Source organism: Nanorana parkeri, unplaced genomic scaffold, assembly GCF_000935625.1.
Source record: "Nanorana parkeri isolate BGI_ZX_2015 unplaced genomic scaffold, ASM93562v1 scaffold1656, whole genome shotgun sequence".
NCBI classification, from domain to species: domain Eukaryota; kingdom Metazoa; phylum Chordata; class Amphibia; order Anura; family Dicroglossidae; genus Nanorana; species Nanorana parkeri.
Window position 1 is genome coordinate 102,024 of NW_017307924.1, and position 26,150 is coordinate 128,173.

A 26,150-nucleotide genomic window follows, 5' to 3' on the forward strand; every position below is an offset into this window, starting at 1 on the left:
AAAGAGGGGGGAGGGGGGGGGGGTCAATATCTCCTCCACTCTTTGCCAGCGTCCATCACCAAGATGGTCAATGGCAGTTAAGTAGATCACACCACTGGGTGACACCTGCCCTGGTGCCGCTGCTGGTCCAAGTATGCAGCAGCTGCTGCTGAATAAAGGCATGGTGCAGGGGTGAAAAATCTGTTACTCTATGGCCAGCGTGAGGGGGGGTGGGGGGCGGCGGCATACCTGATCCCTCTGGGTCAATAGCTCCACTCTTTGCCAGTGACCATTACCAAGATGGTCATTGGCAGTGAAGTACATCACACCACGGACATCCACCTTGGTGCTGCCGCTGGTTCGAGTATTCAGCAGCTGCTGCTGCTGAATAAAAGCCTGGCCGGGAGGGGGTGAAAAATCTATTACTGTATGGCCAGCCTTAGTTCCAAATAGCACTGGAGATTACAACCAGGAAATATCATGCTGATAAACTAGGAATGTTGTAAGGTTATCACCTCTCGTGGGAAAACAGTCCAAGCCTTATCATATTCTTCCAATCAATTATACTGGTGATGCAGCTCAGTGATTAATACAAATGGGTTTTAATGCATCTTATACAAATCATATACTATATTGTATACTGGCATAGTGTGCTGCTTCTTATATGGAGATATAACCCTTCTGAGATCTGAACACTTACTAAAAATGTATAATGTCAACTCATACCCTTTCTTGGTCTGCAAGTTTTGACTTTGAACCTCTTTAAACTAAAGTGCCAAAGTGCCTGAGCCATCAGTATTAACCTGCGCATAGAGAGAAATCTTTACTAATCAGGCACCATGTAATTTCTCCTTCTCCAGTATTACTGTTCATGAAGGGCAATCATTCCATGAAAAAGAGAGACAAATCAGCTATTTCATCCGCTGACACCTTTTTGAGTTTTGAAATGGCTGCATGCAAGAAATTATTGTGATGTTCATTGATTTGCAACACTTAAGATTACAGACGAGACAGTCACAAAATGCACTGAAGGTGGGAGCAAAAAAACACAAACCAATCTATAGACAAGACCGTCAAGATGAGACAGTTATGGATTGTAGAGCACTGATACGTGTTATTAAAATTATTAAAATCATAGTATGTGATCTCAGGTTTACGCCCTGCTGAGCAAGTGTACTTTCCTGGGGAATAAGCATCTATTGTGGACAGTTTCTGCTTCTGAACTGGAGCAAGATTTTCAGCACATTTTATCTATACACCAATGATAAACCCTTGGGACCAGTGCACGGGAACCAATACTGTTACATATTCGTTTTGAGATCTTTAACACTTTCTGGGGGTTTTGAGTAAAATACCTGACTGAATCACAAACTACGCAACATACCAGTCAAACTATGAATGCATGGTTGCCTAAAACCTCTTTCAGAGGAAAAATATTCCCATATTTCCTCTCACGCTCTGCAGTCTTTAGAGTTCCACTGCAATCAATTTATAATGTAATAGAACATAATGATAATATTGTACAATGACATCACCACAAATCAGAAGCCCCTTTGACTACCACCACAAAGCCTGCACTGGCACTTTGGATGACATGAGCAGCTCAGAGCACATGCTAGAAAAGCAGACTTCAGTCCACCCCTCATTTAATATGATGTGAAGACCTATTCACTACCAGTCTAGTTTGCATTCAAGACTACAGTTACCAAAGTCTTCAATATAGAATATAGAAATGAGTTGTTCTAAGAACACATTCATGTACACAAATAGCCACTGAAGCATACTAAAAATTTAGAGCACAACGTATTTTTGGTCTCATACGTTAATTTCCCCACTAAGGTTCACTGGTTAATGTGCTTTTAATCACATCAAAAATGTGTCTGGTGCATCTAAAATGCCACTGCTGTTAATGCGTATGTAAAGACAAATAGATTTTTAGTTTTGGATACAGTAGGAAAAAGAGTTACGATGCTGCATTTTTTTGATGTTTGGGTACCAATGGTGAAAGCTACCTCGACTTCCTATCCCAGAAACATAGTAGGAAGTTAGAAGAAATCTTCCAAAGTCATAGAAATTTCCCATGTAGATACTTGTCCATGAAAAAGGTGTTCCCATTAGAAGATTTCCTTTGTTCTGGGGACAACTCTTAAAATCTTGAAATTTCCCCTTGCTGCCTTTCCCAGTGACAATCAATGGTCACCAGTATAATAGAGTTTAGGGGCCCTGACCCTTATCCAAAAACAATTTTTCATAAAAATGATATGCTAAAAAACCTACTCAGCCACAACAAATATTCCTAAAAAGATGTTATTTTTAAGGATCCAATTATCTAATGAAAACATCCAGTGATATCTGGATAACATCACAATTAACGTGACACTAAACTCAGGAGTTAAATCTTAAAAATACATTCAAGTACCCTAAGTATTAACACAAATGTATCTTATTTGTGTATCACTCAGCTGAAGATCCTCAAATCATCTCTGAATTGGTGCAGACACCGTCCTTCCTTCTGGAGGGCGCTACTTCTGTTCTCCTCGGTACCTGTGTGTGTGTTGTAAAGTAGCAGCAGCTCTAAGCTCACTCCTGTGATGGACTACAATCTAAATACAAATGAGTAAACTAAACGTGGGATTGTAGTCCATCACAGGAGTGAGCTTAGAGCTGCTGCTACTTTACAACACACACACAGGTACCGAGGAGAACAGAAGTAGCGCCCTCCAGAAGGAAGGACGGTGTCTGCACCAATTCAGAGATGATTTGAGGTATCACTCGGCATCTACAGCCGAGTGATACACAAATAACATTTTTGTTAATAGTCCTGGTACTTTAATGTATTTGTAGGAATTAACTCTTGAGTTCAGTGTAACTTTAATTCAAAATATGAAAAAAAAATATATATAGAGGGAACACCAATTACTGGTAGTAACTCAATTTTGTTAAAGCTAAATTAACCTTCAATTAAAAGCACTACAAATATCCCAGGCGCATCAAAGCAAAAAGGTGTTCAAAGTCTTACTTTACTTTTTTCAGAAAGCAGCCACAGTCGAAGTAGAAAAGCCTGTCCCCCGAAAGCATGCTGCAGAGAAGGACCCTTGATCTGGGTGTAAAAAAGTGGTCTCTATGCAGAGGTCTTCGCTCTTGCTCAGCCACAGCTCTGCAAAGAGCAAAGTTCATGAACCCTGCTGACTGGAGAGCTCTAGCTGTGACCCAGCAGGGACCGTGACAAATTCCTGTAGAGTGACCACTGCTTCCACACAGAGAGGAAGGGTCCTTCCTTTCACATGCTGGTAGGGGACAGGCTTTATTTCTAAAGGCTGCTTTTAAAAAAAGAAGGAATATTTGTAGCCGATTTAAATTGAAAGTTCAGTAAGGTTTAAGAAAACAACTTACATTTAATGAAGGTAAATTTGATAATGAAGATATAGTCGATACGATTACATTTTAAGACTACCTTGCTTTATTAGATGTACATTGCCAATAAAAAAAAAAAAAAAAAAAAGTCAGAATGCTCTAATCTGATATAAGAGAATAACCCAAGTAGTTCTTATCCTTTAGTAAAATATAAGTTGTTTCAATGGCTCGACCATGCTGCTACTTTATTCCCTCCTATTGGGTGCACCATGAAACTTTAATTTCCATTTTTAATTAGTGCTTGGCCACAAACTACTAAATGAGAGCAGTACAGAAAGAGTGGCGGAAGTGTTTGAGACAAACGTCTAACTTTCTTTTTTATTTTTAAGCATTGAAACCCACTACATGACAAATAAGATCTCTTCCACATTGGAATGTGTGTCTAAGCCAATTCCCACTTATACTGAACATGTTATACTTCTTTCAAGATAACTCCTCAAAAGCAACGACGACTGATACAAACAATGCTTATCAAGTTCATTGATAGATTTCAGATATCACCTCCAGACTGCAAAGCATATAAGGAAATAAAAATAAAGGCTGGAAATGTGGTAGACTTCAGATAAGTTACTGCTGTCGTTAAGGTCACAAGATTGAAGCATAAGGTACTTTGAAGATAATGCTTGATACAATGGCCCTGAGCTATAAAGGGAAAAAGGCTGAATAGAGCATGACAACACAGTAACACGTTTTATAGATGGATCACAATGCACACATTAAAAGGCAGTGCTCCAGAGAAAAGACATTCAGGTCATTGTTGGCTTAGCCTGACAGAATACATATTACAGAATGAAACTTGTACAAATGCATTACAAGTAAAAGATGATATACCATACATTGGCCCAGGTAAATTATCCAATGAAACAGACTACTACCTAAACGCACCAACATCGGTTGTAGATGGTTAGGATGGAAAATACAGAAGTACAAACGCTGCACCAACTAATGTTTGCAGCCATGATACAACCTATTTTGAAAAGTCTCTTTATATTCTATTCTTGCAGGTTAGACACTAAGGGCATATGGACAAAATCCATCCTTAAAAGTAGTATTAAACTCTCAAACTTTTTTTTCAATAATGAATCCAGATCAAATGTATATTGCCCAGCAAAGCATTGCTTTACATTTTTGCCCAAACACCTACAATTATGTTTCTGAACAGCTGCTTCAAAGTCTCTCAGACCAGCTTCCCTGAACTTCCTTTTTAGTACAAGATGACAAAGGACAGGGCAGAATCCAGCAACTGTTAATCTAGTATCTTGGAGAGGGCCAGGGGGGAGGGAAGTAGCTTGATTTGCTGTGTCTGTGTGTTTGTGGAGACAAACATAGCTTGCTAGCACACACAAGGGTGACTGGATTGCACTCTGCTTCAGAGAGGGGTCACTCAAATAGGCAGTCAGGACCAGTGCTCAGAGGACCAACTGATTCTGCATGAAACAAACTAACTTTTAAACATCAAGGAGCAGCATCCATTGTAAGTGATCTCATCAGCATTTGAAATAGCTTAAAATCCTTTTGACTTTAATAGACATTTTAAAGTGTGTGGTTGCACTTATATTGTACAGTATCCTGGCCCTAGCCCAATTTCTCTTTTGTTCCTGACCCAGCAAGATATTACTGTTCCTGACCCAGCAAGATATTACTCCTAAAACAGCCGAGCCACTTGTCAAAATTTTCCAAGAAAGGTTGCCACTGGCCACCCATGTGGGAGGTTAATACTGCTACTGACACCAATTTTGTGGGTTATTAGGTTATTGCAGTTACTGACACTAATGCTAAGTTTTTTTTTATTGTGGTCACGGATACCAGTGATAGGGCTTAGTTTATTCCCACTTTCTCTTCAGCGCATGTAGCGGTACGCTGCAAAACAATGCAGCCGGACCAAAATCTTCGGGTGTTGAGGTGTGTTATATTATCAACAAGCTGCTTAAGGTGACGCAAATGCACCTCAAAACATTAAAAAGATCTGCTATGATCTATAAAACATGCCCCCTAAAATTTTCAAATTGACCACCACTGATTTCTAGGTGCACATAAACTGATATGAACATTAACAAAAGGTACGTGCAAGCAATACAAGTAGTAGGCCATTTAGCAGTGGAATAAGTGTGACACATTTTAGGACCCGAGAGGTTCTCTTTAAAAGTACGCTAAATTATGTTATGCGCTTAAAAGGGAGGAATGCTTAGAACTAGTTTTTGTCTTCAACTTTTAGGTATGCACTTGATCAGCTGATAGAAATGTCATCAATGAGTGCGCATAATTTCACGTACAGTTTATAAATCCTACAAGTTTATATGGACAGCCATATTTTCTCATTACAAAATGTAGGCTGTGCTTCCCGCTTAGTAGTTTCTCCACAGTGATTTTGTTTCATTGTTTCTCCTTTTCATTGCAAGCCTTTCTATTCAGACTGCTTGCAAACAAAATTATCTTTTCCATGTTGTTGCTGAATGCATCTCAGCAGTCATTCAGCAGGGATGCTGACTCACTGCTCGATAAATAGCCAGAGAATCTACAAAGCCATAGGTGATGAAAAAAATGGCATAACAGACATCATAACCATGGAAAACCTCAACAATTATGTTCAGGTAAACATCAAAACAATTACTCAAAATGTGTAATTTTACAAAAATGATTAGTGCCATTTAACGGTTTATAGAGAAATGATGTACATACCTTACAAGAGTCTGATTGTGTAAGTCCCACACTGCAATGTTGCCATCACTACAACAGGAGAAGCAGACCTTGGAGTCAGGGCTGATAGCCAGAGCATAGCAGGCAGGAGCAGATGATGTCAGCTCTGCTTTTATACGCGGGGTGGGAGCTGCTAGGTCCCATATGGATAACGTGCTGGCTTCCCCTCCGACAATCAGAGTGCGCCCATCAGGGAGTAATCTGCAGGAGCGGATGTAGTTATCTCGGTTCTGTAGACACAAAAAGGCATTGAGACGTGAAATCAGTACTTTAGTTAAAAACTATATAAGCAGCATTTACAAAGCCTGTCATCACTTTCATGTTCAAGTGTTATGTTAGGGATTTACTTGACTAAACATGTTTTAAAAGGGTAATGCTGGCCAAACATGCCTCAGATTTCGGTCAATTCCCAAAAATTGAGCAGTGGGTGGCCCTGTCGGCAACAAAAATCGATTGAGCTGGTTGGAAAATGAATTGGCTGAACCGTGACTATATGCTTTCACATGCAGTTTATTTTGGGGCATTCAGGCAGCTGCATGTGCTGTGGCTGTCTGAATACAATAGCTGACAGGGGAGCTTCCTCCAACTACGCTATTTAGCCTGGATGGAGGAATCTATTGATTTTCTCTTGTTCAGCCTGTGGGCTGAATGTGAGAAAACAAAACATGTAATGACTAGCTGAAGACGATTACTAAATATCCTTTGCACTTCCAGAAAACAAGCAGCAGCTAAAGATTCTCATGGGCGATGGGTTAAACACTGCATTGGAAAGCTCCAAAAGCACAAACATTCCCTCCTGATTTTAATGAGCCATTTGCAGTTATGACAATGATAAAGTGGAGTAATGCCAGAAAATTACAAGACATTAGACAAGTACTTAAAGTGGATCTAGAAAATTTAGTGTTGTGAGATAATTCATCTTAATTAGCATCGAAATGTGAAGCCATGTCAACCCAAAGTTTCTACAGTTCAACTGCACAACTCCTGTGCATGACACACAGTTCAGAGGGGAAGTTGGAATAACTCATACTAAATGACACAACACAGGATATTCTGGGACAATCTGTAAAACTCAAAACATAGACAAAGTGGAGGGAACACCCACAGCTACCAGTCAAATTCCAGCTAACCGTTTACTAGCGCAGGAGATAAAATGGAAAAAAAATTCTTGCTTTTCTATGTGTCCAGAAATTTGTTAAAAGAGACCCTGTCACCAACTTAAATATTTTCAGATTAGAGGACAAAATGGGTATTTAAAATGCTTACCTGCAGTGCTTTCCCTTTCTATAAATTAATTTTTATTCAATTGCAATGCACCTTTGAACTTGATGAAAAATAGGATTACCCCAGGAGAGTCACTTACCTAGCAGAGCCCCCTCCCTTCTTGCACATCCTAGCCCTCTCCTCTAATTATTCTTAGTGCTCACCCAGCTCCTGATCCCCTAATCTACCTGCATAAACTTTTATGTAGCTGCTGGGGGAGGAGGGGAATACTACAATGTCAATGGAGTGACAGCTCTGCTGACAAAAATACAAGATGGTGGCACCCAGCAGCAATCTTAGGGCTTTCAGGTGCCTACAAAAGGTAAGCTATTACAGATCCATAGCATGACTAAAATATGTTAAATGCACATAAAACATTGAAACGGATGGTCTGGTGCCAGGTTCTCGTTAAAAAAGGACTTAATGCTTTTAAAATGTAACTCTTTAAAACTAAAATATAGATATTAAAAGGGCTTAACAATTCCAGGTCACTATGATGATTGGAATTACTCCTTGGTGGTTAGTTCACCGTAATGATTGGAATGTCCCCTTGGTGGTCAGGATACCCAGCTAGGAAAAGGTGATGGGTAAGCAGCAGGAAGGGGGGAGATTGCAACAAAATTTAACCTGGATGTTCAGTGGGAATTATATTTTACTGGCAACCCTCGTCCCCCTAGTGGTGCCAGTAAAGTATTTAGTAGTGTAACATTTCTAAGGGTAATGTCTCCCATGCTACTCTCTCACACTTCTATATACTATATCTGAATTGTGGGGTTGCAAGCTGCTTTTGCTACATGTCCACCTCAGAAAGAGGGGGCAAGCGCATACAAGGGCAAACTCTGATATTCCTGTAAGGAAAGAAGATAAGCATCTGCTTGTACACACCTCCCCACTATTCCCCTGCAACATTGGAGCAATATGCTATACCAGAAATTAAATCACAGGAGGATGCCATCAATGACCGGTAAGAAAAGATACTCAAGTGATATTACTTTGCAATCTCCATCAGTACCAGATGCAAAATACTGGTGAAAGGCCATCTACAACCTGGCAACCTGCAGTGCTTTGGGACCTAACACTTCATGCCCTCCACATACTCCTGCTACCTGGCATCTCCCATCCCATCAGATTGCAATTTTTTTGGACACACCAAAATACAACTGATTGTTGGGGCTGTGCGATCTTTCTCACATCCTACTTTAGCGGGAACAGATCTTTTATTCAGCTGACCTCCCTCACAGTGTGTACTTAAGCTACAAAAGCTGGATGTTATTAGAAATGAATGAACATATGTCACTCCGCGGGTCTCAATGCCACTGTCCACTGCCTTTTCCTGCACATGAGTGTCGAGACCTTTGAAAGTGTTAGTCTACCAGTGCCTTCATTGCCACCATGTTTGTCTGTAACAGTCTAGTGCATGTACCACACATATTACTCATACATTAATGAAGTTACCCAATAGAGTAATTCTATGCCATCAGGATAGAGAAAAACCGCTAGAGAACTTAAGGCCTCATGCACACTAGCAGGCTGCGTTTAAGCCCAACAGAAGTTATCTGGTAAGTATAAACAACTTTAAGCTTCCCAGATCACTTTTTTCTGTGCTGCCCCAAGTCGCATTCATATGAGTTTACATGCGTTTAGCAGCAAAAAACTGGGCTAGTCGGACCCGGAACACAGAAATTTCTATTTGAACTCAGCGCTTTGGTACTTAGTGTGCATGAGGCCTAAGAGCTATGTAGCATCAGTGACCTGAACGTACAACTTCTATTAACACACAAAAAGAAAACCTACTGCAAACCAAGTTTCCATTTTCCTCATGCCACTTACCAAGCAGTCCAACTGCGAAACAGGGCTTTTATTTCCAGGGTGACTGATGTCCCAGACCTTGACACATCCTTTCCCACCAGTGTAAACGTGTCTTGTGGGGTTGCTGATGGTTACTGCACAAACCACTTCCCCGTGATTCAAGGTGTTAATTTGTCGTGCATGCCGAGGGATTCCTGGGCCAATGAGAGCATCAGGAGGGAATGGCACAGGCTGCATCTGGCCGTCAGCACTTACATGGAATGAATACGCTCTGAGAATAAAAAATATATACATTAACAAAAAATTTAGGTTAATGTATACTTTCAAGCACAACAATTTATTGCCATTATGAAAGCCGGCAATACTGGTTACCAACTACTACTGTATTGCAGGTATACAGATGATTAAAAAAATCCCTAAAAATAAAGGAGAATTTTCAAGATAGAATGGCTCCCAAGAGGGATACGCATAAGAATATAACATCCCTGCTACTCATTATCTCCAAAATTGCTAAAATAAGCCATTATATCCACAGTCGCATTACCCTTCCTTGAAGTAAAATTGCATGTTCCGCATTATCCCCTTTACTTTCCACTCCCTCCTGTAAACTACCACTGTCTTTCATACATCGTTATTTGAAATCTTCAATTTCCTCCTCTTCGGATGCAATCCCACCTAACATACGCAAGTGGGCAGAGTTCCTACTTTTCTCCACAGAAGATACTCACTCTTCTGTGGAGAAAAGTCCTTCTCTCCTTTTCTTCCTCTCTCTGTCCTTCTCGGTACGACGATACTACCTTCTCCCCTTGACAGTAGCAGTTTTTACAGAATCCCTGTGCAGATGCTATCCCACCGTCTATAGGATAGGATGGGATACCCCCTGAACAGTAACGTGTTTTATTATGCCACTTTATGTTTTGACTTGCGTATTTACCATGACAAAAAACAAACATGCTTTAAAAAAAACAAGGGAGGCATAAGCATGCCAAGTGTCACCTCTATTTCCATTACCCTAAATTTCAAGATCCATCCATGCACACCTCTGCCTTTAATCAGCAGGGACTGAATGTCATGCAGTCTACAGACTGAAGTCAACAGGGTACTGCACAGTCATGGAAAAAAAAAAGTCTCCAAAGCAAGCCCACACCAAAATGACTAGAGACAAAAGTTGTTCACGGACGTGCGCAATAACACATAATGGAGACAAGTAATATTTACATATGTATGTCTCTATATCTTCTACTGAAAACACACAAGTGGAGTTATCCATTAATATGCCTACAGATATCATGCATAAAAAAATGTAAACCCACTTTCTAAACTTAATTCTAATAAAGATAATTTCAGCAAAGTGGCACCTGGAAACGTAATGCTTTTCCACTTCATGTAATGAGATAATGTAATGCCTTGTTGAGGTAATCACCTCCTATGGAATATTTGCAGACCAGTGGCAACCAAATAGGGACTCCAGTCCTTCTTCTAGAACAGCTTGCTAGATAGCTAATTTTTAGCATGTTCAGTGACATGAAGGGGGCAAGATTATCAAGAGTCAATATTTGGAAAGCTGTAAAATTGTGGGCACTTAGACTTCTCCTTTGTCAATGCCAAAACAGAAAAGGGCCTTCAAACTAGAAAATTACCATACAACATTAAACATAACTTTAATTTGTATCACTAGTTATTTTGTCTTTTACCAAATCCAAAATGGGCAGGATGTCCATTCACAAGACTGGATGGGTCCAGGAGCAGGAAAAAAAAAAATCTTTGCTTTTCTGTCTGTCATTCTGTCTTTGTAAGCGTTCATAACGAAGCAGTCCTTCACTAGAGCACCTCGTTTTCACGATACACTCCTACCTAATCAAATTTTAACCATCAGGACCCTCTTGAGCATTAAGATTAACTCTTGTTTTGATTTGGTTGTTCAGCATGGCAGTTATTCTTAAAGCAATGCATGCCATTAAACGAAAAACCTAAAAGTGTCTTTAAACCAAGAACACATCAAGAGTTCTAAAAAAAAACTACAAAATACAAAAAAGCACAACACTTCTTCCTTCCTTACGCAAACTGATGGACAGCACAATAAAAATCATTCAATTCAAAAATCCATTTTAAATTAAGTCTACAAAAAAAAAAAAGATAGTGAATGCAATATGTGTTGAGCGTAAACTGTAAACTACTTACGGTTTCCCGCCTGGGATGCCTGTCAGATTTGGAGGCATTCCTGGAACCCGCATATGATGATGTGGATCAAAGCCAACCTAGGCATTTATTGAAAATATAAAGAATTACCTTGATAGAATACTCAATAAACACAATTTTCAAAACAAGTATGTGTATTGATTGTCATTATCCTGATACACAGTACTGTGCAGGGTTAGACAAATCCCAGAAGCCAGATAGTACTTTACTTTAAAAAAAAAAATGCCGCTGGTGCCTAACTTTAGTATTGTTATCCACAACAAAAACATGTTAACTCCACATGGCTTGCAATTAAACTGAATTAAAAGCATCCACTCTTCCACCTTCCATTTGTTGAGACAATGTTCCCTTCCTTGTCAGCCACATATATTGAAAAATTTACTGCTAAGTGGGAGGGTCTGCCAACTAGTTATATGATAAGATCAATTGCTCTAAAAAGAAACACTGCATACCCTGGCATCCCTCAAAATCTGGCACCTTACCATATTTTGCCTAAGAAAAACATTAGGGGTGCCAGCAGTCTGCCCTCTACCTTTGAGCAAACTTCTGTAAGAGGCAGAGGGTCAATAACCAGAGCAGGGCGACTAGAATTGTGGGAAATCTAGTCCTTAGAACAAATCTATTTGTCCTTCACCCTCTGTAGGTGTACATACTAGAAAATTAAACAGTGCAACAAATTTGACTGATAATTGCTTCACTGTTGACATACAAAACTCCCAGAACATCTGGATATTTTCAGCACAAAAGTTGATGGGTGATCAGGAGGGATGGAAAAACTCATCTGTTTACAATCAGTCAAAAGACAATGCCGGAACAACGATGGGTTATCGAATATAATGTTTTGACATCACCAGACAGGAGCCCTAAATGTGCACGGGCAAGTTATGTCATTTGGAAGTCATTTACTCTGTGAGCTGAAAGTACCTGTCATGCTGTACAAACACACATTGCAAAGAAATCAAAACAGATGTTCCTATATGACATTTCACACACATCGCTTTCTTTTCATGTATTACATTTTAGCTTCAAACTGCACTACCTGTAAACAACTCTTTGTACTTTGAAATGAGCCTTTGTGGCATAAAGCCAGAACCTCATTTAAAGTGAACCAGAACTCAACTAGTAAACATTTGCTATGCTTTAGGGAAACATTTACAAATTTTACTTGTGCCTTAGCCATATGAAAAAAAACCAAAAACATTTGCCTTAAATTCTTGCTAAAAACAGCAGTAGACTTCCTGACGTGCTCAGGCATTCCTGTTCTGTAGCCTTAATGCTGTATATCTGTAGTGCGAGATCATCTAAGGCACTGCTGCCTGTGATTGCTAGTCTCAGGACATTTGGTAATGTCACTGTTGTGCTGCGCACTATTCTCCTTGCTCGGGAAGAAGCTGCAGTGTCATGATCTTTCTGCTTTTTTCAATCTGTGGATTTGTTCTTCCTCCATCTCACCAAACAGGTATTGGATCAGCACTCATGGGAGGGAGGGGAGATTTCAGTCCTGTTCCACCATGAAGATGGTCACCTCCACACAGACACTGTGTGGAATCAGGCATAGCAAATCGGTATTGGGGAAAAGATGATGAGTCAATACCAGTGACTAATCCTCTGTCCTGTGTTTGCCTTTCTTTAGGCATAGCTTCCATAGTACAGCTCATCATCATGTATGATAAAGGGACTGAAACAATATTGTGAATACAGCAACAGCAGCTCTTCTCAAACATAAGGTGTCTTGACTCAAAGCAAGTGAACCTAAACATTTTATGGAAATGTGTAACACTTTGAAATAAAAAATGTTTCTGATTATATCATCTTCAAATTTACAGCGGGGGCATGTTACAAATCATGAGCAGCAATGAATGTTGATCACTGCATGATTATTATACTGATCCACACCATCACTTCTTTAATTTGTCAAAGTCACAGAAAAATATATTAATGTCCAATGCCTCAATCATTTATTGGGCCAGAACATTATACACAGTGTATGGTTAGCTGTAAAAAAACAAAACAAACATTCTCTTGATTTAGAGTAAAGCAAAGCAAAAATGTAGCCAAGGGGGTAACTGCACAGCTGCTCAGTGCCTTATAGCCTTCTCTAATACAGCACCCAGACAAAATGCTGACCAGCTGATCAGGTGCTCCCAAGCAAAAGCAGAACCTGAAAAGGGATAAAAACACTTTGCGCATATACACTCCCAATGAACAAAAGGTATCTGGGAATAGATGTAGATGCTCAACACACAAATATTTCATCTGTGCTTGCTTTACTGAGGAATTTGAAAGATACCAAGCAAGAATAATTTTCTTCATTTTTAAGGTTACTTGTCCTTGAAAATGAAAAGGTAACTTGTTTAAATGGGTTAAGTCAGGTAAAGCATATTGTATTTGTGCAAGAGCACATAGAATGAAGGACTAAAGGGCTGGGGTGGGGGTCAGGGGTAAGTATTTGTATGATCTAAGGCGCAATTCCCTGCTGTAACCATACTCCGATGGTTGGTGTTCACATAAAGAAAAATGATTTAGCTATAAACTACTGAATTTTACAGTATATGTTGTATTTGTATATATAATTATTTGCTCAACATGGTTTGCACTTAAGCATTATAGTCTCAAAGACTTCCTAATTGCACGTTATAGGAAGCAGCATGGATACTATTAGCATACAGGGCTCTTACCACTGGGGATCGTCCATAGGCTGCGGCTGCGGCAGCGGCTGCAGCTGCTGCACTCATCTGTGGGGAGATGTTGTGAAGACTGGCGTACGCTGCTCCTGGACTCGTCAGCTCCCCGTTCATGCCAGAATGTGGCACTAATCCAAATGGTGTTGGATAAGGACATGGGACTGCCATGGGGGCCCTGAGGCCAGCTGCAATAAACAAAATACAAGAGATATAGTTTTTCAGATTAAGATTTTTTTTTTTAGACCCTAGACCAAATTCTTTGAAGCTAAAATGTGTAATATACATATATATATATATATATATACATACACACATATATATATATATATATATATATACACACACACATACATACATACATACATACATACATACATACACATATATATATATAGCAATTATCTATAAATATTTGTTTTTCGATTGTCATTACTAAACATTTCTAAAAGGTGCATTTTTGTAGTCATTTTAAGATAAGTGTAAAGTTCCTCTGTAAGGTTTACACACACTTTAAAGCTTAATTTTTTGTCATTTTTGTTGTGTTATGCAGCCCTAGGAACATAACTTACCATCAATGAGATGTGCACCATGTCTTGATGGATTCCACTTATGGTAGAATGAGTGCCGCCCGGGACCCTGTACAATGCTGACCTTCTGCTGATGTTGAGGTTAACAGCAGCCCCTTCCAGTGTGAGGGGGGGCTGAAAAAGGTGCATTCGCACAATGGCAGCGGTTGCTGTTAGCCACCGCATCAACAGAAGATGAGCATTGCAGGAGGTATCCCGTCACCCATGGGAGAATTTCTACAATAAGCAGCAGCCACCAAGACATGGGACACATCTCATGGGTGGTAATTTAAGTTCCTGGGGAAGCATAAAAAAAAAAAATCAAAAAATTCAGCTTTAAATATTTACTTGCGTTTACACAGCTATGTTACCAGTACACAAAAATGTATAATATATCCATATATCACTGTAAAGGTTTCTGGCAGCATTACTTTGCAACCGAGATCCCAGCTCCACCCACCTGCTGTGGCTATTATCTGACTAGCCTTTCTTTTATTTTACATTACAGACAGTGCAGCAGAATAAGTGAGTGGTGGGGGCCAGGAACTCCAGCAGGAAGATCTCTCACTGCTTGTGTACCTTTCCCATAAATGTAAAAGGCCTGTTGGCAACAAAGCAATTGCAACAGTCAGCTGCTGTTAGAAAACTGGCATGAAATCTACATGCTTCAAGTCCTGAATCCTTTAAAAAAAATGCTGGTTGCCTGGCTTTCTCTGACTTCATTATTTTGAGTCATAAACCCAGAGCAAGCATATGGAAAAAAGCCAGAGCAAAGACACAACTTAAGATCTGTGTACTTGTTCTCGGTCAGTGAATTGAAGTACTGAATCCATTAGATCGGTCAACAGGCCAGGCAATAAACATTTCCACAGGAAGAGATCAGCAATGATGGCCTCTAATTATCTTACTACAGGTTTCTTTTATGCAAAAACGTATTATGAATCTTTTAAACTATAGCATGCACCATGCATTAGCGTGTGCGTTAGGCAACCCATTCAAAAGGAATGGGCTGGCAATGCATCTCAACAGACCTGCATCGTAACGGTGCGTTGGGGTGCCTTTCAGAATGAATAGAGCTGCATTGTACCATTGCAAGTGGTGCCGTGAGCTGCCGTAACATGGATGGGAATGTGTGCATAAAAGGCAACGCAATGATGTAAATAGAGCTTTAGCTAAAACCTCATTCCAATTATTTCCAAACAACTTAAAAACAAAACATTCGAAAAAGGATTTGCAGCATATCTTTCACTATGCAAAGTAAAGCCACACCATCTATTCACAGATCTTTTCACAAGTCCCACCAACCACTGTGGCAGAGGGACTTGCAGGTCTCAATAGAATACAAGTGATGTCATCCCACTTGAAGGTCTGTTGACATTTCCACCCGTCCATCTTACTGAATGTCTGTCCCTCGGCACGGACATGGATGGGAGCAACAGACTGCAAAAGCATTGCACCTGCGGTCTACTGATTGCGGTTGCAATGCTTTACTGGCTCCTACGCAAAAGAAAAAATGCACATTTTTTCTTTAATGAAGTATACTTTTTTGCAAAAGATGGAATTTCCCTTTAAGTTCACTTTGATAAAGCAAGTGTTAAATATGATGCATCTTACTTAATGGATCGACTCCTTGTGGCTTGCCAGGAACAGGCCGCAGTCCAGTCGAATTGCTGCCAGGGGTGGGCGCATCGCTTCGCGGAGTGGGTGTGTTAGATTTAGAAACTGGAGTTGTGGATTTCTCATTCTTCCAGGAGGTGAATGAAAGGGGAAAAAAGAAAAGGAGAAAATAGATCAATCATTTAATCCAAATTCCTGTCTGCAAACATACTTGTCTTTCCATAATAAAAACCATGTAAGAGTTACATCAGCTCCACACAGGCACCAGCAAAAAGAATCTCCAGCTGAACCAAAAGATACAACGTGCTAAATGACTTGAATCTTCCCAAAAGTAAACAACTTATTGACTCTATGGTTTACTCTACAGCAAACCTCAAATACTCACCCTGCTAAAGTCAACATCCCTAACGGAAGAGTCATAACATATGTGCTTTCACAGTCATATCTTTCAAGTATCTATTCATAACACAGGAGTGTACAGCAGACCTGTGTAACTAGAGCAGCATGAATGGAAACACACCTGTAAGCAATAAGATACGCAGGAGAACACGGCATACTACAGTGTTTAAAGAGAACATATATTCCAGCTTTCAAAGTTCCATTTATTTCTTTACAGCTTAAATTATATCAAAACATACAGGGTTTTCCGTGTACCTAAAAACTATTAGAGATTTTATACTTTTCTTAAAATGAAAACATAGAACACTAAGAACAAGTCGCTGCAAAGCCCACTTTTATGACAACAAACAGCTTGTTTCACCCCTTAGAGTCTGAACACAAGGCCAAAAATGTAATCTATTTCAGCTTAACAGTCCCTAGATGTGGTGGCTGCATTCGTTTTCTATTTTCATCGGTTGATCCTGTCCGTAACATACTTCCTATATTATGGTGACAACACTCACAGCACCTTCTCTATGGAGGGAGCAGCACTGTCACCCCAATGCAGGAAGTGCGTTTGAACTATGGAACACATCCCTCTTCCCATAACAAAGATAGAGGTGTTCTGTAGTCCACAGAAGTAACATCCGCCCAGCTGCGTGAGTGACAGCTGGCCCTGCCTATCTAGAGGCAGAGCTAGCTGTACCCGCCCCCTCCCCCGTCCGTTCCGACAGCCAGCGCTGGCGGATCGTAGCGGGGAGGGGATAATCCAGCCCCTCCCCTGTCACGGCAGAGAGCCGTGACAGGATCGAGAAGTCAGCGAACACCTGCATGTGTTCGCTCACCTCCCGATCTACTTAGCCCACTTGTGACAGTCTCATTGTCACAGGTCGGCTAGAACTATGAGGTGAGTGGAAATCTCATAGTTCTCCTTTAATGTGGGGCTATTGATCTTCAGGCATGGTCAACTGGTTCTCTTTTTCACTTATCGAACAGAAATGGCATAACAGTTTCATTGGCAGACCGCACATTGCACAGTACAATCCTCGTGTAATACTCTTGCTGGGAGTGATAGCTGCAACGTATAGCTGCATGGGGCCAGCCTGTAACACAATCAATGGCAGACTAGCTAAAAAGACACAGGTGTACGGGTATGTATGTAAATCCTGGGACTTGTCCACTGCACCAAAATTAGAGGTTCTGAGTGCATGCGTCCTTGTACCACACCAAAACAGAAGTTAATTGTAAGGGTTTGCATATACTTTAAGTAAAGTTACCTTTAACAAAATACAAAAACATAAATGTTTACATATTTTCTTGGTTTGGCATGTCTCAAGACACAAATGCCAACATAACATGCATCAGACAGGCTTCAAATAGATGTGCATATATCTTGATATTTTGGCTTACCAGGCTGAGTTCTTTAGACTTTGATGATGGAGTACTGCTTGAGGATGCAATGGATGCTGGACTGATTGGAGGATCTTTCTTTAAAAGTCGGGCCTTATCCAAACCATTTTCTCTAGGAGAATGTGCTGGGCTCCCTCTTGGAGAAGAGGGGTCCTTTATCGTGTGTAAAAAAAAAAAAAAAAGGAAGAACAGGAGTTTTTATGCTATGAGTTAAAGGTCTGTGTAATTGCTCTATGCGCACGAATGGCAATGAACAAACTCTTACATATATACACAAAGAAAACTGAAGCAGAATACACACCTCATTGGAAACATCCACCACAAGGTTGTCATCACTCTTTTCACCATCACTGTCCTGTATGGAGAAGAAAAGACTTCTTGTAATGCAGCAGTTACAAAGGGTGAGGCTGCTCAAAATGTATGCAATATTTTAGCAGCTGAATAGCACAATGTAATAACTCTACACTGAAAAAGTAATCACTCTCAAAAGTGACACTAAACTCAGGAGATGAACCTTAAAAATGCATTAACTAATAACAAAAAATTTATGTTGTTTGTGTATCACTCAGCTGCAGATCCTCAAAATCATCTCTGAATTCATGCCGACACCGTCCTTTCCTACTTTCGTAAAGTAGCCAGATATCCAAGCTCCCATGATGGACTACGATCCCACATTTAGGTTGCTCATTTTTATTAAGATTATAGTGCATCCCGGGAGTGAGTTTGGAGCGGTGGCTACTTTACAACACACACAGGGACCATGGGGAACATAAGTAGTCACCCTCCAGAAGGAAGGACAGTGTCGGGACAAAATCAGATATGAATTGAGGATCTACAGCTGAGTGATACACAAATAAGATGTATTTTGGTAATCGTTAAGAAACTTTAATGTATTTTTAAGATGTAACTTCTGAGTTTAGTGTCACTTTAAGATGTAACAATCACTTTCTGAGCAGGATTATTTTGATCTTTGTAACTAGATCAAGCACAAAAAGCAATACATGGATGAGTAGATCAAGCACAAAAAGCAATTCATGGATGCCTTATGTTGACAACTACTACAGTTACAATTTTACACTCCAATCACAAAGGTCTCATATGACTGGGAAAACATTCGATTGCTTAAAGGCTGGCCCAAACCTTAGGGCAACTACTTAAAGAGGAACTTTACTCATATCTTTAAAATAGCAAATACACCTTTAGAAATGTTTAGTAAATACAAATCTACAAACACATACTTCTAGATAATTGCAAGCTTTGCATGTTTTGCATACCTTATTTCTCTTTTCTTCCCCCAGTCTTCTTACAGTGACCATTCTCACTAAGGGCAGATTAATCCATCTCCCTTTACTTCCTGGGACTCTGACACACATGACTAGGACATGTGACCAAGCACATCATCTCAGGGGAGGAAAATGCCTTTCCCTGAGATCACAGATGAGATTTTCCAGTAATGCTCTGCTGATGTAACCTTCCCAGGATGCAACGCTTGGGCAGGATTACATAATTTGGGCCAGAAGTGGACCAGGAAGTAGATGGACTCTATTTGTAAGTAAATTAAAAACATGTTTGTTTAAATACATGTAACAGGACTTTAAATCAGCATGCAGAGCAGCATGCTGGTGTGATTTTAAGTGAAAGGGGGTTAAGGTCCACTTTAAGCAAGAATATTGTTGCATAATTCACTGGGTGTCACATGCTCTCCAAGTATTTGGAAAGCTGGACTGCTTACAGGTATACCAAACAGAATTTCTACACTTTAAACATTGCTTACACTGGAATAACAACCAAGTATAATTACATATTGCTGGAGCACAAGATCTAAAATACATAAGCAGAGGACTTGGAAGTGCATCCTGCACCTGTGGCTACAGACTTATTATCCCAGGCATTTAATTAAACCTCCCACAAACCTGGGCAATTCAAACTAAACACATGACAAAAAAAAGCAGAAGCAGAAGTTACCTTGATGTCAAAATGATTAGCATTAGCATTGCAAATCCTAACTTTTCATAAAAATGTTTGCTAGACCCCAACTCTTCCACCTTCTAAACCTATTGGTCAGTGACACAACTAATCACTATAAAAGGATAGTGCGTTGTAAGTCCAAAGGGGACGCCAGGCTAAAAACTTTTGCTGGAATAGTTTTGATTTGCATATAAGAATTAGCTGTCTATTTCTCTGGATTATACATTTACATGGAGTTCAACCAAAAGGCCAAATACAAAATTGCAGCATCCTCAGAATTTTAAGGGCAGATTCAACCCATTTTCCCAGACCAGAGCTGTTCTGGAAAATGGTGCAAACCTGCCTGCAGTTCTAGTGCATTCCAGACCAGACAAAATGAGACATGCAGTTCTATGCAAGGATCACTTCAACTTTTCTTTCTGGTGGATGCAGCAACAAATGCATTAATTTTGACAAAGTGCAGAGTCACGTGAAGAACGCTTGCATGCGTTTTGCGCTTGGGGTTAAAAACACATTTAGAGCCTCAGTTTCCTATGTATGGCCCCTAAAACCAGCTAAATCTTTCATATTTTTAAACCCTTCACGACTGGAGACATACACTCTACATCTCCATTGTGAAGTGCCCAAATGACTGCTCGCATACACTGTCCATGAGCAGCTATTCAGGGCTTTGAAATGCCGGTAACCGCTGAAAATCAGCAGTTACCATTCATTAATAGATGCCTCAGTAATGAGGCATCCATTAATGAAACATAAAGCGGTTACAAATACTGGATCGCTATCAGAGTTTCGGTATCTGACAGCTAAAATAGCAGAACGGTGTGCACACCGCTCTGCTATTTGTTTTGGCAGCTCTGTAGAGATCAGGACCTCCCGATGTGTACAGGATGTTTTGTTACATATTTCTGTGCTGAAGAATGTAACAATATCTTTCTATGCTGAAACAATGTTTCAAGGCTTCTGATTGTCTGGGAACGATCAGAAGCCTTTAGTGATGTGGGATCAGTCACAAAGTTTATTATTGGCTGTTCCTAAGTTTGGAGCAGCTTAATAACCAAAAATTTTAAAAATGTATTAAATCATCAAGCAGTTTTTTTTTATTTAACCCCCTCCCCTCATGACGGCGTTGTTCAAAGTATGTCGCTGTCCCTAAGTGTGACAGTTCGTTACACTTAATGACAGTGACATTGTAGACCACCTAGCCTAACCACTATTACTTTTTAGAGAAAAAAGTTATCGTTTAGTTTTAGGCCGAAAAATACAGAAAATGTCTGAAATCCTAGGGATGTGAGGTGTTTCCAAATAAAGGACAAATACATTAATTGTGATGCTTTTTTTTTTAGCTGTGTTATTTTTCTAAAAAAAATATTTATAATCAAAACTGGGGAAAAAGTGTTTTATTTAGGTTTTTTGTTTTTATAGGTTATTCATACTGAGGCATTAGGGCTATATATTTTTTATCACATATGTGCGCCTATCAGTCCTTCCAAAAAAAAAATTTTTTAAAAAGTGCGTCAGTCATTAACGAACAGAAACTGGAAAAAAGCTCAGTCATGAAGGGGTTAAAGCCTGCATTGCATACAACTGTTGCTATATCTGGGGGTAGGCAACCTCGACACTCCAGCTGTTGTAGAACTACAAGTCCCATAAGGCTCTGCAAGACTGACAACAACAGGCATGGCTCCCAGAGGCATGATCAGATTTGTGGTTTCAGAGCAGCTGGAGTGCCAAGGTTGCCTAACCCTGTACTAGACAATACATACTCATTAGATAAATTCAAAAACAGTTAATAAACCGCATACTTCTGTCAGCTCACGTGACGTAAGGAAATCTTGTAGTTGAAAATAGCGTTCAAGGTAACAAATGTTCCACACATCATACTGATGACAAAGTAAACAGCTAACCCACATGAACTTTACGAACATCTAGCTAAGCAAACACTTGACTACATCTAGTCTAACCAAATACACCCTTAGGAAATATTTATGCTTCTTTATGATCCTTAAAGCATATTTGCTTCTCAGAGATAAGATGTATGGTCACTAGTCACGTTCAACCAGGAACCTTAAATATAGTACACAAAAGGTAACAAATACAGAAATCTAACACAGGATTACAGTAATAGGTGTGAGGTTACTTTACTTTATACTTCTGTTACCATGAATACGGAAACGTCACATGTCATCGTGTACTTACGTAACGAGCCGCTATCTCTTTTTCTTCAGTCTTTTGCTTTTTGCTATCTGAAGAATAGTCTGCTGAATTTCTGTGCTTCTCTGCTGCTCTGAAACTTGCAGATGGTGACACAGAGGAGCTCTGAAAGAAAAAGGTGCACCCAAATTTATTAAAAAGGCTAAAAGCAAGGAAGTTAAAACTGCTCATTCATGAATATGTCAAACCCTAAGACATCAGAGGTCAGATTTCAATTCTGAAGTCACTGCTCATTAACCTTACTAATGCTGCCAAAATGACACTGGAGAAACCTGACAGGTGCTGTGTTTACAAAGCACAACATCATACAAGAACAATTACATATGGGAGAATACGCTGCAACATAATAAGGTGTGACCATTTGAAGGTCCTTGTTATTACAAGCACAAAAATTATTCATGTTTAACATTTACACAAAAAGCAAACAATATGGAAAAATGGGTGGTGATGGCATAGTTTATACCTCTCACTTAGGCCTCATTCACACTGCGTCAACTCGGGTCGCACACATCCGTGCAGCGTGCACGCCTGTATTGTGCCGTTCCTGTGAGGGACAGGTGCTGCATGTGGCAGCCTGTTCTTCCCTATGGGAGGACGCCACGGTACGCACACCGGAACTGCACATCCGTACGGGTCTGGGTGTCCATACTGGGACGCAAACCGGATGGATCCCGTCTGCGTCCGAGCCCAGACATCCGACCCGCACAGATGTGCAGTTCAGGTGTGCGTATGACAGCGTACTGCCGTGCCCTCCCATAGGGAAGAACAGGCTGCTGCGTGCAATCACTTGCAGCACCAGTCTCTACTAGGAATGGCCCGATACACGTCTGACCGTTGTACACGCCTGTACGGCCTGAGTTAACGCAGTGTGAATGAGGCCTCAGAGTCTGAGATTTTATTTTAAACTCGGTGCGGAGAAAAATACTAATTTATTACCAATATTTATTATTGGCACTTGTATAGTGCCAACAATGTATGCAGCACTTTATATAGTTGCATGAGTCCCTTCACATAAGGAGTTTACAGTTTAAGGTCCCTTATCTCACATGCATACACACAAGGCATATTTAGACAGGAGCCAATTAAACTTCCAGCACGTAGTGTGGGAGGAAACCCATGCAAGCACAGAGAACATATACAAAATATATTTTTTATATATACAGACATACACACACACATGGATATGAGGAAGGGTCAGCACTAGGAGCCAATCAGGCTTTCCTCCAATCAGGCTTTCCTGCACGCACATGTGCTGTCAAAAGCATTCTAACAGGTGGAAAGAGCAAAGTAGTTTTGCTGCTTAGTTCTGCCAGAGGAGTATGCATCAGCAAAGTGGCTGGACAGAATTCTTCAGTGGATGAGACGGTTTACATTAGATGTATTATCACTAACTGCAAATGTAGTGTTTGTCCAGAGTTCAGCTTTAAATGAGAATTATGGGGAGAGGGAAATACATGCACCCCAATAGTTAGAGCCGGCATGTGAAACTGTAGCCATCACACATCGGCTCTATAGATCGAGAACTGATCCATCACATATCACTGAGGCGTCTCCCTGCAGAGAACAGTTGCCGTCAGTCACCGCTCCATGCAGGGATTCCCCCCTCCCTTCTCCATTCCTCCAGCATTGACTGGCGGGACAGATGGGGAGGGGGTGGGCACAGCTGGCTGAGGCAGAGCCAGCTGTCAAAAAGGAAGCATGGTGGATCGACAACAGTCTGGATCCTTTCCGGCTGCAGCATAGCTCTGTGCTGTCAGCATATAGCAGGCAATAACTCGCTATTGTTAGTAAATGTCCTCCAGCCACCCTAGAGTGAACTATGGCAAAAAAAGGTTTGGTCATAGTTCTCTTTTAAGTAGGCAAAAATGATTAATTCCAGAACTCCCTACTTCTCTTAAAGGAGATGTATGGGGACAGAGAAAAAGAAAAGTAGACACACCGCCTCGAAGACTGAAAGCTGACCAATCAAGTGATCGCTGATCACTCAGGTCCCAGTCACTGCCCCCTCCCCACAGGTATTCCCAGATTGACAGCTGGTTCTGCTCTCTCCCTCCTTTGCCTGTAGTTCCAACCAGCTCAGGCAGCCGGATGAATCCTGACAATATTGGCAGAATTTGGTCTACTGTGTTGCGGCTGGGCCGTCAGCATAAAGCAGGTATAAGCCTGCTATGGAGTGACTTTCATTCACAGGAGTACATTAGCAAATAAAAATCTGTGATCGTAAAGAGAAGTATAGCCAAAAATGTTTTTTTTTTTTAATGGTAATAATGTATTATAACTTCCTCTAAAAGGAATGAACAAGCAAGCATAATACCCCAAGTCTTGGCACTAGTAAATGGGGTGAACTTTTAAAGATCTGCTCTGCCTCCAATCTTCAAGCAAACAAACTGGAGTAATGCAAGTGAAATCTCAATCCACTGCAATTCATTTACTTGTCTCCTCTCACTAGGACGTGTGATTAGCCCTATTCATTCAGCTAGTGCAAAACAAACCGATTTAATCAGCTGATTGCAGGTTAACGCAGCCTGACAAATGAGAGATTTGTGACTGGTTGCTATAGGTAACTTGCCATAACTGGACATGATTTGAACTAACCACCCTAACCCCCTGCCAGTTGAATTAGGACAGATCCAAATCAGTGTACTCATCTCTGTTCACAGAAGGAACTATAATGTATTTCTAAACTAGAACAATATGGTGGCATTTACACTAACTTTGACAAATCCAGGGACATCAAAAATACTGATCTTAAAAAAAAAAAAAGGATATATATCTATCTGTATTAAATGTTCACAAATAAGCTGTCACTTGTAGGTTACACTCCAGGGTAAACAGTGGTGGTCAGATACAAAGCTGATTGTCTACAGCACACTATGGAGGTGGGTGCAGCTGGCGGTACCCCAAACTCCTGGGGAAATATGCTTACACATGTGACAGTCATCAGGGTCAAGTTCCTGAGAAACCTGAAGATTTTATCCCACAAACATCATTATTGAATGATGACAATGTATATAGGTGACATATTAGATGATGTGGTACTGAGACAATGCAGTGAATGGAGCGGAGGCAACTAAAGCTGGGTACATGTAGATCGAATTTTGGCTGATTCAGCAAAAATCAGCCGAAACATGATCTGTGGGCGGCCCTAACCCCCAAACGGAAGTTGAGCTATTGATGTGACCCGTTTGGAAATTGTCTAATCGTGCGTGCAGCCAATCAGCTGCAAGCACTGTTCGGGAATTTGGACAGTGGCTGGCACAGTTGTCAGAATACAATATACACAGTTGGAGATATGTTCATACACGCTGTTAGCGTTGATAGGAGGAATCTGTCATGTTTTCTTGCAGGCTGAATGAAAAATCAGTGTGTACCTAGCTTAACTCAACAAGTACAACAGCTGGATTGGTGGCAACCACCTGTCCATGATTTTTTGTAAATACTGATCTAGGTTATGGTTTGATACCATGAGTAAAGTTAGTCTGTTCAGTGCTCCTTAGGGACTATTGCTGATGGCAAACGAACAGTTTCGATCTGTCACTTTTTCTCTACAAGCTGCAGCACTGATAAAATAATTCGGTAGTCTAATGAAGTGCAGTATTGGTGACATAATTCAGCAGGGAGCATTCATAATGGACTGAAAAAGATGTCAAATTGTTCCACTGAAGAGGCTGTGAAACTGACATGTTAAGAGAGAAGTCTCTATGCTCCATTTAACATGATAAAATAACACGCTGAAAATGACCACTTCCAATTTGTTAAACAATATATTCGGCGCTCCGGTAAGTATAGCAGAGCATGCAGTTTAAAAAAAAAAAGTAAAACAAGGAGCACTTAACTAATGCAGAGCTTAGAAGTCATAGGTTGATAAAATTGCCTAACAGCTCTTCCATTTAAAGTATGAACAAAAAAAAACAAACAAAACAAAAAAAAAAAAAGGTACCCCTATGACACAGGA

At 40.3% G+C, this 26,150-nt stretch overlaps 1 protein-coding gene across 1 annotated transcript in view; it reads right to left on the minus strand.

The window, feature by feature from the left end:
• The window catches only part of LOC108799202 (transducin-like enhancer protein 4), a 182,505-nt gene that overhangs the window by 28,681 nt on the left and 127,674 nt on the right, over positions 1-26,150 (minus strand). The window contains exons 10-17 of the mRNA XM_018571033.1: positions 22,181-22,300; positions 18,318-18,371; positions 18,017-18,169; positions 16,226-16,355; positions 14,040-14,230; positions 11,344-11,420; positions 9,184-9,433; positions 6,073-6,320 (exon numbers count right to left, since the gene is read on the minus strand). Of these exons, the coding sequence (XP_018426535.1) occupies positions 6,073-6,320; positions 9,184-9,433; positions 11,344-11,420; positions 14,040-14,230; positions 16,226-16,355; positions 18,017-18,169; positions 18,318-18,371; positions 22,181-22,300 (1,223 nt within the window). The remainder of the gene's footprint in view (positions 1-6,072; positions 6,321-9,183; positions 9,434-11,343; positions 11,421-14,039; positions 14,231-16,225; positions 16,356-18,016; positions 18,170-18,317; positions 18,372-22,180; positions 22,301-26,150) is intronic.